At 40.7% G+C, this 18,489-nt stretch overlaps 1 protein-coding gene across 1 annotated transcript in view; it reads left to right on the top strand.

Annotated features, from left to right (window-relative positions):
• Positions 1–18,489, top strand: part of ccdc141 (coiled-coil domain containing 141) — a 171,768-nt gene that overhangs the window by 81,467 nt on the left and 71,812 nt on the right. The window contains exons 10-12 of the mRNA XM_078228492.1: positions 2,004–2,123; positions 5,990–6,181; positions 6,918–7,091. Coding sequence (XP_078084618.1) covers positions 2,004–2,123; positions 5,990–6,181; positions 6,918–7,091 — 486 coding nt within the window. The remainder of the gene's footprint in view (positions 1–2,003; positions 2,124–5,989; positions 6,182–6,917; positions 7,092–18,489) is intronic.

Here is an 18,489-nt window from a genome sequence, read left to right as displayed (position 1 = left end):
TAGTGAATCATCGCTGTATCACCTCCAATGCAAATATATACTTCTGTAAATATGGAGATCAAAACTGTGGGGAGTATTCCAGGTGTGGCCTCACCAAAACCATTGCAGTAAGACTTCTTTATCCTTGTATTCCAATTCTCTGGCAATAAAAGCCAACATGCCATTTGTCTTCCTAATTTGCTTACTGTACCCACATACTAACTTTCTGTGCCTCTTATAATCAAGTCTCTCTGAACCTCAACATTTACAAATGCTGTGCTTTTTAGAAATACTCTGCTTTTCTATTTTTATTACCAAAGCAAATAACCTCACTCTTCCCCACATTATATGTCACCTGCCACCTTATTACCCACTCTCTTAACCTCTCTATGTCTCCTCACAGTCCTTTTGTTTCTTCCTCACAGCTTACATTTCAACCCAACTTTCTATCTTCAGTCGATTTAGATACATTAATTACTGATACACACAGACTGAGTAATGTAGATTCTTTATAGTTGAGACACTGAACCTTGCGGCACTCTACCAACTACTCCTCCAGCCTGCCAATGTGAAATCGCCCCATTTATCCCTTCACTCTGTTTCCTATCCTTTAATCAATCCTTCATCCATGCTAATATATTACCCCTCCCCCCAACTCTATAAACCTTTATTTTGCACATTAACCTTTTGTGTGGCACCTTATCGCATGCCATTTGGAAATCCAAGTGTACTGCATGGACTGGTGCTCCTTTATCTAACCTATTAGTTACATCCTCAAAACTCTCTAATAAACGTGTCAAACATTATTTCACTTTTGTAGGGACACAGAATAAATCCAGTTCTAAAATATTTTCCTCTTCATCTCTTTGGTGTCTTAGCAAAAATTAACTTTGATATCTGGATAGGTGAAGTTATTTTTGAGTCAATTAGGAAGGAAGGACATGGCTCTGAGAATAATCTAAAATATCTAAGATAAGGGTGGAAAAGACTCAAAACTCAAAGTGGCTTCCAAGTCTTAAATCCACATGTAACATTTTATTGCTCAGTATTATAAAGCTACAATTAATTTAAGTAGAAATCAAAAAATTCAATTTTCAATTTGCCTTTTTTAAAGTACTTGTTCCCTCAAGTAGCTTTAGTTCAGTTCAATAAGTTGGTATGTGGGATGTGAGTGAATTTTCCTTGATATTTAAATGCTCTTCTGCTTTTATGATATAAACATGAGCAGTTACATTAAAGCCTATTAGGACATTGACTTTTGCTGGGATCCTAACTCAGTCTATTTCACCTTTCCTATCGGTTCTTGCCGGAGGAGAAACATTTTGACACCATGCATTATACAGTGTCCTGAATGAGGGTTACATGACTGAGCAACTTGACAGTTTGAACAGCCTGAACTGAACAGTCGTAACATCATAAATAAAATTCAGCTTCAGACATTTATGGGAAAATGTTTCATGTGTAACTGCATGACAATGGAGCAAAGCACTGTGGGGTCACTAATCTTGTAGGTATCTTGTGGTGTTAAAGAAATGATACCAAATAACTGGGTGGAAGAAAAAAAATAGATTTTTTTAAACCGAGAAACCATGGTAGCAGCAAAGTGAGCAACTGTTCTTTCTAGTGTTGAAAACTGAACACTTTAATCTAGGTTACCGAAGTACATTTGTCTGAAATGATTGTTTGAATCAAATTATATGTCTTAGAGTGATTAGATGGCATTATGACATTGGACTTTAGACATAAAATGAGAGCAATCAGAAGGTTGTGTAGTGTTGACAACAGTCAACTGAATAAATTGATACATTCAAATTACAGAAAGAGCTGAAAAGAATATTCAGAGCAAATGAATTAATCCACCATAAATAATATTTGACCTATTTCACTTTTTCCCATCATTATAAGTGACTTCTTTAAATTTATAAAATAAATTATATGCTTGATAAGGTAAATCACTATTTCAGATTGTTTAATGGACAAATTTGCAGAAACTAGTTTTAACTATTTGACTGTAATTTGTCAAGGTCTCAGGATTTCTACAAGCCTATAGATCACGACTTTCCAGTACTTCCGAGCCAGGTTCTTCCCTCTCTGAATCTGAAGACATTCTGAACAAATATTTGGAAATGTCTGACCAGTATAAGGTAATCTTTATTTATAGATTTCCACTTTGTAAAACTGCATGTGTTCTAGGTGAGATTTATTGTTTTCTCTATTGATGCTATTATGTAAAATAATATATTTACTGTGCAATGTTGAACTAGGTTCTAATGGTAGGAAATCTCATTCAATAGTGTTATAGGCCATATCGCTGATCCATCAGAGTCACAAATGGCCCACAGTATGACTTCAGAAAATAGCAGCCCCACTTAAGGATGGTATTAATTTACTATTTGGCAAATGTGTAATGTCTACTTGTGTTCCTTTGACCTAGGCTGGAAAGTATGGTTTTGCTGGGCCAGATCACTTTTCCCTTGAAGTTCATGAGGACTCCAATTCAGGAATCTGTGTAGAGCCTAAGAACGTTACTTTCTCTGATTTAAAACACATTCTTGCCAGGCTGCTTCAGTGTTGGAGCTTATTTCAGAGACAAAGCATTAAGCTGGCTCAGCTAATACAAAGACTCACGGCGACAGTTTCCTGCTTAAAGACGTTTCTTTATTTCTCAAGCTTGATTCAATGCAGTGAGAGAGAGTGATTTTGGTTGCGATCCAAAATCACTCTAAAAGTACATTGCAATACTCAGTATTACAATTATACAATTTTCAAAAGTCGTTTGTCCGCCTCTCTGCTCACCCCAGCCGGGTGTGAGCCAATCATTATTGGTATGGATTATTTACCTTGGCCAATAACATTTACTTTCTGACAGCATGGGAATATGTAAGTTCATGGACTTTGAAAATCTTTTCTCACAGTCTTCTAGTCACTTCTTATTGGGAAACTGTATGCCCTATTCATTAACTGGGATTGCTAGGACTTTCTGGAGTCCACACGGAGTAGCTGTATTCTTCCGAAGAATGTGGTTCTTTTTATTTAACTACATTCCATCATGCCTTAGAGCATTGTGCTATTGACTGAGGTATCTGCTTTTAATACAGAATATTCAGAAATGCGTATCTAAATTCTCTTACAGTGGTTATATGTGTCTCTATGTAAACAGTACCTTTGTAAGATATATTCCAGGCTCTTTGTGACTTCACTCTAACTTAATCTACTCTGATTTGTTAGTCTTTTAGTCCCAAGTTATTCTAAACCCCTCTTACATTCAGAAAGAGTAGGAAGTCTTGCAACACCAGGATAAAGTCCAACAGGTTTATTTGGAATCATGAGCTTTCACAGTGCTGCTCCTTCACTCACCTAATGAAGGAGCAGCGCTCTAAAAGCTCTTGATTCCAAATAAACCTGTTGGACTTTAACCTGGTGTTGTGAGGCATCTTACATGCTCACTCCAGTCCAACATCGGCACCTCCACATCATATATGCAGTAAGGCAGTGTGCGAGATGCAGCAATTATTTGAATAGGGGCGTGTTGTTCACAACGCTGCTAATGTGGATCTGCAGAGCCCAACAAAACTTGCTTCAAATAAACGCCATGCCCACTCAGCAGTTTTTTTAATAGTTTGGAAGTTCTAGATTTGATCCTGTCGGTCTTTAGTTCGAGCCTCAATTAAAACTAATGGAGCCACTTTGTCATGCAGATGTTCACAAATATCCCTATTGTCACAACAGCTGAGAGGGAAGGAGGCCTGAAATAGTATTCTTCTTACAAATTTGCCCTTTATTTAATCTTGTGAAATATTTTTATAATTGGAAGGATGAAGGTTGGGGTTTATACTAAAGCTACTCCTTGAGCTATTTTTTTTTTCACAATCAATAGTAGATTTAAAATAAATCCAAACAGCATTGTGAACTGAATTGCTTTCTTCGGTTATGTTGCATTTTTAACAATACACCAGATTTTTTTTCAATTGCAGAGAAGCATTTTTAGTTAACTGAATTAGGAATCTGCAGCAATCACATAATCAGGAACAAATATGTGACTATGCTAATGAAAGATGATTCTTTGTTGGGATGTATTTAAGGCAATGTGTAATAGTGAAAAAATATACTGAGAAAGTAAGACCTAACAAAACAAAAGCAAAATACTGTGGATGCTGGAAGTTGGAAATGAAAACAGAAAATACTAGAAACACTTGGCGGGACAGACAATGTCTGTGGAAAGAGAAACTGAGTTAGAAAGTCAATAAAAATTCAGCAGTCAAATAAATTAAGATGTGAGGAAGCTTCTTGAAGGATGCATAGGCTTTATATCCTTAATACAGGAGAGAAATACTGTGGCTCCGAATATCTTAAATGAAAATAGACAATGTTGGTAAGACTTAGCACGTTCGTCAGTACCTGTGGGAATAGAAACAGGGTTAATGGATGGAATTTAATGGTTGTAGTAGTCCACTGACCCATTGGGGCCATTTCTGAGAATCCCATCAAGATGAAATCCCAATCAGGCAGTCTGCTGACTTCTGCCAGGGTTCTGGCTACACTGAGGGGAAATTTCCCACCAAGCTTTCTCCTGAAGAGAATGTTCCGCCTCTGAAAGCTTCCAACTAATCAAAAGCTATCAGATCACCAGTACTTAGAGCAGTGGCCTCTGCCAGTACTGTGGTGACCTCAGGATGAAGATTGTTACTGGAATCCTGATGTGGAGGTGAGTAGAGCAGGATCACTGGGACCAGACATGGAGGCCTTTGAGGATTTGATGTCAAGAGTATCAGGAGGCAGAATGAGGTGCTGCAGTGATCTTTAACTGGTAACCTAAGCACCTCAATTGGCCTCCAGATGCGATGTATTTTCCTGACCCTTTCCATCTCAGACTTGATTGGGGAATTGGTAATGTGACAGGTTCTCCATCTTGCACCTTGCTCCATTGTATGTCTTCTCCACCACACAACCTGGTTCTAAGGCGGGGTAGAATTAAATTCTGCCCAACGTTTCAGTTCAATTATTTTTTTTATTAGATCAGGAAAACAATGAGAGATCCAACAGGTTTTAAGCAAGAGTCAGGGAAAGGGGTGGGGGGAGCAAAGAACAAAATAGAGGATTTGTTATGGGGTGAAACAGGAGCGATTAAATGATAAAAGGGATGATGGTGCAAACCGAAAAGTAGGTGGTGATGAAATAAGTGAAGAAACAAAGGATGTTTCCAGAAGAGGGAATGGGAAATTAGAAACATTACCAGCAGCTCCTTTCAGTTCACAAATGTGATCCTGAGCTTCCCGTCATTTTAGTTCTTTGTTGCACTCCCAATCTGACCTCTCTGACTTTGGCCTCCTCCACTGTTCTAATGAAGCCAAGTGTAAGCTCAAGGAACAGCATCTCAACTTTCAGATCGGCATTTTAACGCCTTCTGAATTCAATACTGATTCAAAAATTTCAGATCGTAACCTCTGTCCCCATTTTATTTTGTATTTTGTGGTTTTGTTTTTGAATGGCAGATGTTGGTACTGATTCTGTTTTTGTCATTTATACCTCCTCTCGACACATCTTTGTTTCTTGTCCCATTAGCTTTTCCTATTTGCTTTTCACCATCATCCCTTTTGCAATTTAATTTCTCCTGCCTTTCATCCTATCACAATCCTTCCCTTTTCTTCTATCCTCCCCTCCTCCCTTTCCCTGCCTCTTTACTTGTTTTAAACCTGTTACATCTGTAACTTCCTTCAGTTCTGATCAAAGATCATCAACCTGAAATGATGGGTGGGATTTTCCTGTCCCGCCCGCCATGGGAATTGTAACGGGTTGGACAGGACCATGCAAAGGTCCACTGACCTCGGGGGGATTTTCCGGTCTTGGGGTGAGCGTGGATGGAAAATCAAGCTCCATAACTCTGTTTCTCTCTACATATACTGCCAGGCCTGCTGAATGTTTCCAGCATTACCTGTTTTCATTTCTTGCTTCAGAACATTGCAGTTCTCTTTTATGTATTTTAACTGCAATGTTATTATATGTGTTTCAGGAAGTAGAGAATGAATTAGAACGCATTACAGACATCATCAAACAGGCAGAAATGTTTAATGTCCCAGAAGTAAAATCATTTTCTGAAAGGTTTACCATCCTGAATGGAGAATGGAAAACGTTGTGTCGGGACCTGAATGCACGGGTCGAACATTTGCAATCTTATACAACCTTTCTGAAACAAGCTGAAGAGGTGATTCTTCAAGACAAATTATCTTACTGAAGCATGTTTTGTTCAGTTATGCTATGTGGAACTCAAAATGCATTTGTTGATTACGATCTTAAATTAACAAATACTTTCTTGTTCTGTTGTGGGCGAATGGGTGGAAGCAGCAAGAGCTCAATGTGGAACTGGCATTATTGAAATGGGTTTGGAGGTGAGGTAGAGTATCTCAGTGCTAGGCTTGAGTCTTGAAAGCCATGGAACGTTGATGGGTGAGTGATGGCAGTGTGATAAATTGAGAAACATGAGGGATTGGTGGAGCAGTGCATGATGTTATCACAGTTGTGTGACCGCTGTCAGATGCTTGGATCCAGATACCGGGAATTGACCGCTTTGGCTACTAGCTCACATTCCCTTCAGGTGGTCCTTGAGGCCTTCTGGCTACCCTGCAGAGGCATAGCTTCTCTCCTCCTATATACTCCAAACACTGTGGCCTCCAGCACTATACCTGTGATTCTGGGACTCATTTCTGTGCCCTGATGTTCCAACTAGTTTGTTTTTTTAAATTAAAGCTTTATGATTTTTTTGAACATGGTTTGGTAGTCATAATGTACTCATCATATTCGTCATGATTAATTCTTTAGTTTATAATTTCTTAGCAGCATTAAATATTTTTGTTTCTTATCAAACTAAACACAGTATTTAAAAGTTAAATTATGCAATATGGACTGGTTTTGAAACTAATCTGCATCATATTTGTCATTAGGTTGAAGCCTCAATGAAATGCTTAGAAGATTGTTACCAGCCTCAATCTATGAAGGACAATGAAGAAAATGTAAGATCAATGTTGGAGCTTGTCGATTCCAAATGGCAATTGGTACTTATGAGCTTTCTTTCACTCCAAGATCTGGGGTTTAACTTCAAAAGTGCAGTAAATATGGTAAGACTTTTGCTACAATTAAACCATTTTAATGCAAATTCTTCAATTCATGTTGAAAGTGTGGATTACTCGGGTTTTTGTCCTTCATTAACTGTTATGATCCCAGCTGATGTTAAGACTGGACAAGTCCAATCCCAGAGGGGAACATGGCTCGATAGATCCTAACCTTTTGAAACTGCAGAGGAAAGTTACTGAAACTTTCAGGAGTCTGCTGATGAACATCTAACACAAAGAATCAAATATTTATTAATCAAGAAAAATGAACCATATTACACCAGAAAAGAAGATTGGAAAGAGCTCAATACAAACACAAGAAAATTATTCAAATATTCACTATTCCTTCACATAGTTATAGTTTTACAGACATGTACAAATTTAGAAAGATAAAGCAATTTACCCTATCCATTTTAAACTCTAAATGCAGGGTAAGTACAGTGAATTAACAGGCGAACTGTAGTCATACCTTCTTTGGAGTGTGCAGTGTATCTAAAAATTCTATACATTCTCAAATCAGATTTCCCAAATGATGTTCCAGATTAGTTTTCTATCACCTATGTCAATGGACATGTTAATGTAATTTTAATATCACAGGACCAAATTTATTGGGTTATAATTCCCACCTAGCATTGGAAAGTCATGGAATTATAAGAGTTCAAAGCACACTTGCCTGCTCTGGGAAACTTAATTGAAACCTCCACTGGCTTGAGCTGCTGGCAGCCTGCAGTGAAAGAGTCCTGGTAGGCCCCAGCACAGTCCAGCTCCGGCAAACTCAGGGAGGCCACAATCCCTTTTATACTGCATAGGTAGGTTTAAAGGGTCCAGTAGAATTGATAGGCCAATGAGCAGTTAAGTGTCCAAGATAAACGGGTTGGGGGGCGGGGTGTGTGATCAGGTTGGGTCAGGTGGAGGGTCAAGTGAGGTGGGGGCTAGGTCAGGAATGTCGGAAGGGGTCGGGAGTGGCAGGGTTGAGTTGAAAGCAGGGGATCAAGTAGGGAGGAAGTTGGAGTCGGGGGAGGGGGTGTCAGGTCAGGATGGGGGGGGGCGGGGTCAGGTCTAATGCAGGTGTCAGTTTGGGTTGGAGGGGTCAGGCATCGGAGGAGTGAGGGAGTCAGTAGTCGGGGGAGTTGTGGAGGGGAGGGGTCGGACATTTTGAGGTGGGTGGTTTGGGTTGGGGGAGTCCAGGGTTGAGGAGAGCATTTGGGAATACTCTGGGGAGTTGATTAGTTAGGGGGTGGGGAGTCTGGAGTGTGGGGAGAGTCCCATGCGGGGCTCCATCTGGGTGTTTAAAATAGTTATGCTGAAATTACAAGTGTTTTTATTCCTTCTAACGCTTTCAGAGTAACTATTAGCATAACCCTGGCAGAATCACCTGAAGTTAGCATGAGAAGGTTAGGGAGGTTCTCTCATTCAAAAACATCAGGAAGGGGGCTGGGGTGACTGAAAGCAGTTCCCTACTCTTGTTCCCACCCACACTCTGCAAACACCCTCCCGCCATCACTCAGTTGTGGCCAGGGATCCAGCGACAATAATGGGCTTCGGCTGGTGTCATATCAGCCACCACCTCCCTTAATAGAATTGCTAACCTCTGATTGGCTGGCAGTCACTTTTGTCCCCCCCCCCGCTGAAACTGTATACCAAATGCAAGCATTTCAAGACACATAGATGTGAATTTCATATTTAGGACTATAAAACTATTGAAATTTAACTTTGTATTTGATATTTTCAGTGAAGCTTTACTGACATGATTCCGCCTGAGTGAAATCTGAGAACACGATTAAGTGTATCTTTTTATACATCCATATTAGTAAGCCAATTATTGATACATTTGTTCCCTTTGATGTTTGAAATAAGCCCTGACTAATTTATTTGATATAGCCTCCTTAGGAACTACTGGCAAAGAACTATCTTTGTTTTACCTCACTGCGTTATGAACAGTATCAGCTCATTTGACAGAATAAGGATGCCAGGTTCATTATTAATAAGGTATTTAAAGTGCAGAGTATCAGATATCAGTACTCGACTCTGTTTCGTATCTTTGCAAAGCTCATACATTGTCATTGTCTATTGATCTTACTACAGTATTTATTCATTTGGAATGGTGGTGATGGAATCCTCTAAGTGTTTTGCATGGCAGCGTAACATGTACAGAAACTGGTAAAGTATCTCAATGCCGATAATGGGTGGCATTACACATTATTACTTCTCAGCTTCATTCTAATAAAGGCAAAGGAAATTTTTAAAACAATATAGGGTGAGCTTGCACTACACAGAAAATAACGTTGCAGCTTAGCAACTGAGAGTGGAATCTGACCACCTTAGTTTTTTGGTAGGCCAATTTTGGGCTGGGAAGCCAAATGCACAAATATCGGGACTTCTGGGTTGCTCTTTTTGGAACGTGATTATATGATTATGTTGTTGGGTTGGAGTATCAATAACTCCTGAAGGCTGCCAGTTGAACACACTCTAACTTTACTGTAACATATTTACAGTTATGGAAACACGTTCACTAGTTTCTTTTCCATGCTGCTTTCTCCCAGCTCTTCAGATCATATGAATATATGTCACTTCCTTCTGTGACATCACGGATTATTCCAGTTAACCTTTTGTGGGACTTAGTCGGGATTTTCTCCGATATTGGTAAAGGCCGATGTTGGGCAGGAAAAACGTTGTTGTAACCACCGACAGCAATGGAGGCTTTCTCCGCCACATAGTGAGGAACTTTGGACAAATACTTCAAGTCACGGGTTCCACAATATATCGCCATCAGGAGGCCTCTGATTCGCCCAACCCGCCATCAATGCAGACATTCAAAGATCCGCAATTTTTAAAGGCCACCCCAGTGCATAGTGAGTAAACCAGTTCACCCAGCTGCACATCCTGACACTCTCCTGCCATTAAGCTGGCACCACCCTGGCACTAAGCCGTCACCTAGGCATGACACTCTGCCACATGAATGTTGCACTCACATGAGCTCCCCTTGGAGGGCTACTCATTAGGTGCAGGCTTTCTGAGACCAGTCGTGCTTTATGCCATTCTAATAGTATGCCACCATGGATAGACTTTTTGACATGGGATAATTCTGGTGTTTCGGCTAGATAGCTATATTATAATTTATTGTAATTTTTCTGACATTGAACGTCTGGAAACATGTCCCATCACTGACAGGGGGAGGGGACAGTCACATCATGCTTTCATATTGTCGTGAAGTGCAACTTTGGATTACTTGTGATATTTTCCGCTCCCATCACTGAACCCACCCGATATGAATGGGAGCGGAAAATCTCAGGCTTAGTCTCAGATAGTCCATTATACTACATCTCGCTAAATCTCCGTTCGGACTTCAACATTCTCTATCCTGGAAATCCACTGCTTCAGTCTCCTCGTCATTCTGAACGTTTCAGTGTTTTGAAGCCTCATAGGAAAAGTAGCCTTAGGTAAATGTTGTTTTTTATCTCTCCATGTTCTCTTCCTGTTCCCTCTTATCTCTTTTTCTTGTAATTCTCGCCTTCTCTCCATCAGTAATTGTGGTGTTTTACAAGTCTACTGTAATATTCTCCTCATATGCAAGGAATAAAGCATTCTGCTGTTGGTCTTCTGGATGCTGTTGAACAGAATTCAATTTAGTAGCTGGTTCGGGAAAATCTGCTTCCATGTCTTTAATTTCAATTATTGTGACATCTCTGGTCTCTGATCTTCATTCTGTTGCGCCAATGAAATCAAAACTCTTCTGTTTCGTCTTACTATTCATTTTATTTATTTATTAGTGTCACAAGTAGGCTTACATTAACACTGCGATTAATTTACTGCGAAAATCCCTTAGTCGCTACACTCTGGCGACTTTTCGGGTACACTGAGGGAGAATTTAGCATGGCCAATGCACCTAACCAGCACATCTTTCAGACTGTAGGGGGAAACCAGAGCACCTGAGGAAACCCACACAGAAATGGAGAGAGCGTGCAGACTCCACACAGAAGGTGACCCAAGCCGGGAATCAAACCCTTTTTTCAAGTGATGGCAGTTCTAACCACTGTGCCACCGTGCTGTCTTTCATTGTCCCGTGTGTTCCATCTGGACAATGTAAAATCTCAAGTATGGTGATTTCTCCAAATCTCAATTGATTTCTGATCCAAGCCTGTTCTCCGTGTCGAAGATCTGATGATGTTCTTGCTCTGTCTGTGATGACAATCTCAGTGTTTCATCTGCTTACTTTGTTAAGATTCCTCTCTTTCTTGTCCTTTCTCGAAGTCGGTGTCTTTGACCTCTGGTGTCATTGTATGTGAAAAGGTAGGAATCTGTGCCAGGAACCTTCTTCCCATGTACATATGAACAAGGTGCAGGAGCAGGCCATTCAGCCCCTGGAGCATGTGTCAACTGAGCTGATGGCTTGGAGTCAATCCATTCTGCAAGAATGAGAATCTGTAACTGAAGGGTGCTATTTGAAGATCCTGATTCTTTTTCAGTAACGCCTTTACAGTTCCGACACCTCTCTCAGCTTCTCCATTAGCCTGAGGAAACCTGGAGAAACTTGTTTGAATAAATCTGAATAATTCTGTAAAATCTTGAAACTCTATGCTTGTGAATTTTGGTCCATAATCTGATATCAGAATATTAGGAATCCCATAGGCGGTGATGTTATCACTGTTTCTGATGTATGACAATCTAACTGATTCACTTTAATTCACCTTGAGTAGCGATCCACTATATGATGAACATTTTCCCATTATGCTCAAACAAATCCATTCCTAGCTATTCTCATGGCCTTGTTCGGAAAAGAAAATGACACTCGTCGTTCTTTTGATTCCTGTGAATTTACATGTGATCCATCTGGATATAATTTCTCCCAATGACTTTGAGATACCTGGCCGTTGAACCGAACACTATGCTCTAGCTCTGCACTTGGTAATAACCAAATGACCTTGATGTAGGTATTGGTAGATCTCAAATCTCAATGCTCTTGGGATTACCAAGTTATCGTTGTATACCAGTAAATCATCAGTCATAATTAGATATGCTCCCAGCTTAGAATATTGTCTCAAGTTAGGTCTTTGTAGTATCTATGTTGGCTAGTCTCAAATGCAAAATTCTCTGATCTGCCTACATTCTTTGGGTATGATAAGAATTTGGCAAAATGTTGGTTCCAGTGAGGAAAAGCATGTGTTTCACTCCAGAAAAACAAATCGGTTTTCTCTCCAGATCTTACCACACACTGTCAAAAAAAACCAGCTGGGTGAGTTTCATGCTATCATGCAATGGCACAGGACCTAAACAAGTCAGCAAAGCCCGGCTGCACTGAGATCGGTGCGTGATGTTTAAAGGGTGCCCTGATAAAGACTCCCCCCATCCCACCACAGATGTCTCAGGGGCTCCCCTGTACCACCCTCCTTCCCAAAATCGGAGTTGGAATCCTTCCCGATCAGAATTGCAACTGACATCTCTACCTCCCCCTCCACCCCCCCCAACAGTCAGTGTTGGAACCCCCTCCTTCCCCCCTCCCCATCTCCTCACATGGTCATTGCTGGCATTCCAGCATCCATGTCTGCTCCCAGCCACCATGTCTGCTCCCAGCCACCACCACATACAAATGAATCCCCCAACACCCCCATGAGGCTCCCACTGTGGTCTGCCCCTGCACTGCCCCCTGGCACAGGTTGGTATTGCCAAATTGGCATTGCCATGTCAGCATGGGAAATTGTGCCATTCTGGCAGTGCCAACCTGTGTCAAGGGGCAGTGCTGGGGGCGTTGCTCCACTGCCCGACCATGGCCCTCTCCCCTAGGGGCTATACTCACCTTTACACCCCCAGGGAGATTACACAACAGGTTCACATCTGGGTGAACCTGTTCTAAGCTGTGCCGACGTAGAACATTATGGGCCTGAACCTGATTAATTACTGGTGGAGGGGGCACTGAAAACCAGAAGTTGCAATCTCACCGGCGAAATTTGCGACTTCCGGATTTCACCACATCTTGAGTTTCCACTGGTATTCCCACGGATGGTGAGAGTGGGCTCACCCCTTGTCTTATTTTCGAACCTCTTGGATTTCACTCGATCTTTATGCAGTTGCCGGTAATGTGTGCACTGTCATTATCGCAAACACCCCGACGACTTCCACAAATTCAATATCACATTTTTATAGATTCTCTGTTCCAATGTGTGATGATGTGCCTGCTGTTTCCTTTGGAAATATACTGTATGAGTATCAAACCTCATCGATCTTAATTTAAACCTTTGAACTCTTGATGGCATTGCTGCAAGCTCTTTCAAATTCAGTGGTGTGATTAAAGGCTTATGGTCTATTTCTATCGTAATGTGAAAATCTAAGACACAGTCAGCAAATTTGGAACATGCCCATGTGGCTGCTAATGCTTCCTTTTTGATTACTGGGTATCTATTCTCCTGTCTCTGTTAATGAATGTGATGCATGAGACTGGTCTGCATTTTCCATCCCTGTGCATCTGGAAAAAGTACTCCGCCCAATTCTGGACAGGATGTGTCCACTATTAGTGTAGCTAATTTCAATTGTATTGTGCTAATATCTCAAGTCTCTCCTTGGTTTTTTCAATGATTTCTTATGTGCTTTTTCCCAAACCATTCATTGTCTTGGTGTAAAAGCTGATGTTGTAGCTCGTTGAGCTCTGTTAAGTTTTTTTTTAGAAACTTTGCTCGATTCCCTTGGTGAAAGATTTATTTCTTTACCTTTGGAAGTAAAAGAAATAGAATCTTTCGGGTGTAAAACATATTGGTTTCCCTTCTGGGCTTAGCGTTATACAGTAAGCTGTTTTTAGCTCTCCAAGTTCTTTAAAATAACATCGGAAGTTCTGCTCTAAAGTCTCCTGATTAACTTTCATCAATCTTTATTTCTTCTATTCTGCAGATGAGATTCAATTCCATGAATGCTTTTCTACTTAAATGTGAACAACTTTGATCTAGAATTACAACGAGGACTCTCTCTCTGTGCTTTAAAGTCTCTGTTAATTCTCCCAGAACTTTCAGCTTTGTTCATCCTGATTCGTGTAGCTTTCTGTAGGATAGTTGAAGAACTCTCTTGTTTAACCGTGGTTCAGCATCGGAAAGAACTGAATCTGCTGCTTCAGTATCTAGTTTAAAGTCTTCTACAGGATCTCTGCACTCCCATAGTTCCTGCTGAATTCTTTAATCTCTCTCCCAAGGAGTGTCTTGTGAATCTTCACTGTCATGGACTCTGTTTCCTTTTAAAACATTTTCATTTTGCGTGTTCTGCCCATTTTCTTCTACTCCAACAAACTGCTTAAAATGCCCCATCTTTTTGCACCAATGGCATTGTGCATCTTTGGTGGGACAATTCCCATGCCCATATCTTACTCCTCCACACCAGCAACATCTAGTCTGGGCTGCCACCCAGAAGTGTAGCTTCTCATGCTACACATCTCTTGATTTTCCATTTTTATGTCTGACGAATTCAACTGTATCTGTTACTTTGGGATTTATTGTGTTTAGGTTTGAGTAGTTTCATTAACTCTCAAAGACTGCCAGCTGCAAACAGTCTCACTTTATTGTAATGTATTTCCAGTTATGAAAAAAAAGCTTCTTTCCATGCCGCTTTCTCCCAGAGATTCAGATCACATGAGTATACGTCATTCCCTTCTATGACATCACGGATTATTACAGTTAACCCTTGGTCTAACATTATCCAATATACTACAGCGACCATTTAAGAGTCAGCTTCTGAGCTCCCCGACCAATTAAGGAGGGTAAGGGAATTGCAGAGTCATTTGGTCATTCTTTGTTATTTACTGCTTTTTTAAAAATCATTCATGGGATCGCTGGTTGGTCAGCTGTTCTGGTTGTAGGTTACTTATGACCAGTGTCTCACTAATTCACAGAAATGTTACAGTGCAGAAGGAGGCCATTTGGCCCATTGTGCCTGCACCGGCTCGCCAAACAAACATCATGGCTTAGCACCATTCCCCTACCTTTTCCCCGTACCCCTGCATATTGTTTCTATTCCAGTAACCATCTAATGCCCTCTTGAATGCCTCGATTGAATTTGCCTTCACCACACTTCTAGGCAGAGCTTTTCAGAGGTGAACCACTCGCTGAGTGAAAAAGTTTTTTCTCACATTGTATTTGCTTCTTTTGCAAATCATTTTAAATCTGTACCCTCTTGTTCTTGATCCATCTATGAGTGGGAACAGTTTCTCACTATTTACTCTGTCCAGCCCCTCATGATTTTGAATATCTCTATCAATTGTCCTCTTAGCCTCTTCCTCTCTAAGAAGAAGAGCCCAACTACTTCAGTCCATCCTCATAACTGAAGTTTCTCATCCCTGGAATCATTGTTATAAACCTCTTCTGCACTCTCGCTAATGAATTCACATCCTTCCAATAGTGTGGTGCCCAGAATTGTACACAATATTCCAGTTGAAGTCTAACTAATGTCTTGTAAAAGTTCAGCATAATCTCTTTGCTCTTTTGCTCCATGCCCCTATTAATAAAGCCCAGAATACTATATGCTATAATATTATATAGTAAGTGTTCTCTCTACCTGTCCTGCCACCTTCAATGATCTATGCACGTATACATACACCCAAATCCCTCTGCTCCTGCATCCCTTTAAGAATTATACCCATATTTTAGATTGCCTCGCCATGTTTTTCCTACCAAATTACATCACCTCGCACTTCTCCGCATTGGACTTCATCTGTCTGCCCATTCAACCAACTTGTCTATGTCCATTTGAAAATCTATACTGTCCTCTTCACAGTTTACAATACTTCCAAGTTTTGTATCATCCGCAGACTTTGAAGTTGTCCCCTCCACACCAAAATCTAGATCATTAATATATATCAGGAAAAGCAAGAGTCCCAGTATCAACTCCTCGGGAACACAACTACAAACCTTCCTCTGTCCAGAAAAATATCCATTGATATTCCTGATCCCATCTCTGACTTACCCTCTTCATGTATGCTCTGAGCTATTGGTTGTGAGTATGAGCATAAGCTCTGGTGTTTCTTCTTCAACACTGTCTTATTACTCTTCCGTTTCTTTCTGTTCTGCCAATCCATGACCAGGTGGCAGTTCTAGGTATCTGAAGGAAGAAAGTCACAAGGGTAAGTGTTGCCTTGACAGGCGTTTGGGAAAAAAGGAGGTGCATGCTTTTAGACCATGTGCAACATGTAAATTAGAAATGATTGTGGGATGAGGGGTAAGTAGGATTTGAGATGGAGGATTAGGTATGAGCAAACCATCTTCTTTGATGGCTTCAGCCCCAACTCTGGCAATAACTTGTCATGACTGCTTGAATGATGGAGCAGGCTGTCTCTTCTATGAAGTAAGGACATGCATCCATGCCTGTTCCTGTGCTGGCTCTAGGTATGTATCACCTTGCTCTGAAAGAAAGTGTACCAATGATTCTGGTGCAATCTGGTTGAGTAATAACCTCGCATGGTTGAACAGCTGGCAATATGAGTAAACACTGAGATCTGGGTGTGAGACTGGAGGCAATGCTAAGTGCATATGAGGGTGATGCGAAGCTATGAATGTATGTGTCAGGATTGATAGAGATTCTTGGTTGGTGAGTGATAGGCAAGTATTTGAGTTGTAAGGCAATTGGAAAAGAATTTACTGACCTTGACCACTCGTGGTATCATTAAAACTTTTATAGCTCTTCACACAGGTTTGCGGGGCTGCAATGCTTGCAATGACTGTCATGGCTAGCTGCACCTAGTGCCTTCTCAGACTTTTCCTGAAGGACCTCATGGCCTCCCATATGTAGAGGGCATCTCTACTCCTGCCCACTCCCACATCAAGGTGTTGGGTCTCATGTCTGAGAACCTTGGATTACGCTTTCTGCCCTGTTGTATCTTTCGTCAGCCTTGATGTAAGACACTCTTCCCCAGCCACTTTCAGAACCTACTGCAGCTAATATGTACTTCACCTTGAAGAGGTTCAGGATAGCTTTAAATAGCACAAACTACTTTTAAAGTTGTGCTAGTTAGCACAAACCTGGGTGCCTTGCTGATACGTGCAGCCATTCAACAACATTAGTAGTAGCAAGTCCTAGGCTTAAGTTAGTTGGTAGCATGAAGTTTGCATGCGGCCTGCATCAATAGGAACAAAATGTCTTTTAACAGTTTTCAAGGCTCCAGCTGAGGCTTTGGTAAAGTTGTCTGTGCAGGCAGCTGGTACGGTTGAATATTAGCTGTAATTTAAGAATGAAATACTGGAGAATCTACTCTATTTTCATTGGAATTTTATCTTCTTGGAAAATAATTTGTAGTTATTTAATTCCTTCAGAAGAATAAGTAATCAAGGTAGGAACTGAGTGACAATTAATTGTGTCATGCATTTGTTTGTATTCTTATTTCCTTACTGCTACTGTGGAATTATATTTATCCTTTTTGATCTTAGGCTTGAAATAGACAGATGATACTTCATGAGGTTGTTTTACATGATTAATTGTTTGATTTGCTTTGTGAATGCACAGATGCAAGTCTGATGACTGTGTGTGTGTGTGTGCATTAAATACTACAACTACAAAGAAAGTGACATTTTAGTGCCATGCAAAAACTCATTAATATGTCATAGAAAACAGGTCCCCAACTGTAGTGTCCTGCCACTAGTTTACCCCCTTGGTAGCTGGCCAGGCTGTCAATCTGGCCAGGCTGTCAATCTGGCCAGGTTGTTAATCTGGTTGGTTGTTGGGAGGAAATGGAATACCATTTTTTAGTTTTTAATGAATATCAGGACACAAAAATCTGATTTTTGATGTGCCTCGCATTGGTATTTGGAAAAATCAAATTTTCGCTGGTTGTAAGCCCCAGTGTTATTTTCCAGGTAGGCCAGTGATGGTCATATGAAGTTTCTATCCAAAGCTAGTGGGAGACTCAATTTCCTACTGTAAAAGGGACAGGGAAGGGATTCATTCTCCTCCCTGGCCCACAGACATACCGGATGATGAGTCCACAGTATGCTGCTGGAAACTTAATAGAAAAGGGCCTTCAAGTCTTTAAGAGATCTGAGAATTGCAATGTTCAAGGTGTCTTTCATATATTGTTCCCTGCTGGCATGATCCTTGTGCTGGTCATCATTTGGCCCCAGTCTCCTATCGTGTCAGACAGTTTGACAAAAAAATCTTCCTAGTTAACTTATTTGGAGGAAGGGAAGGATCTCTGAAGGATTGTCAAGTCGATGTGGTTGCCTGATTGATGCTCTATACCCTGCCTTTGCAACCCATATCTGTTTGGAAAGGCTATGTACTTTGCTTTGTAGATGTTGATCGTTGGTGGTGTCTCATTCTTAAAGCAGAGCCCAGTACCACTATGAACATGACTAATCATTCTTCTAGAGAACTTTTCCAAAGGACAGCAGTCACATCACATTGCCATTCATATGCTACTGTATTAAGTGTAGCATACCGA

Source organism: Mustelus asterias, chromosome 14, assembly GCF_964213995.1.
Source record: "Mustelus asterias chromosome 14, sMusAst1.hap1.1, whole genome shotgun sequence".
Lineage (NCBI taxonomy): Eukaryota > Metazoa > Chordata > Chondrichthyes > Carcharhiniformes > Triakidae > Mustelus > Mustelus asterias.
The sequence above is the reverse complement of the archived record's forward strand: the minus strand, read 5'-3'. Positions and strand labels throughout refer to the sequence as shown.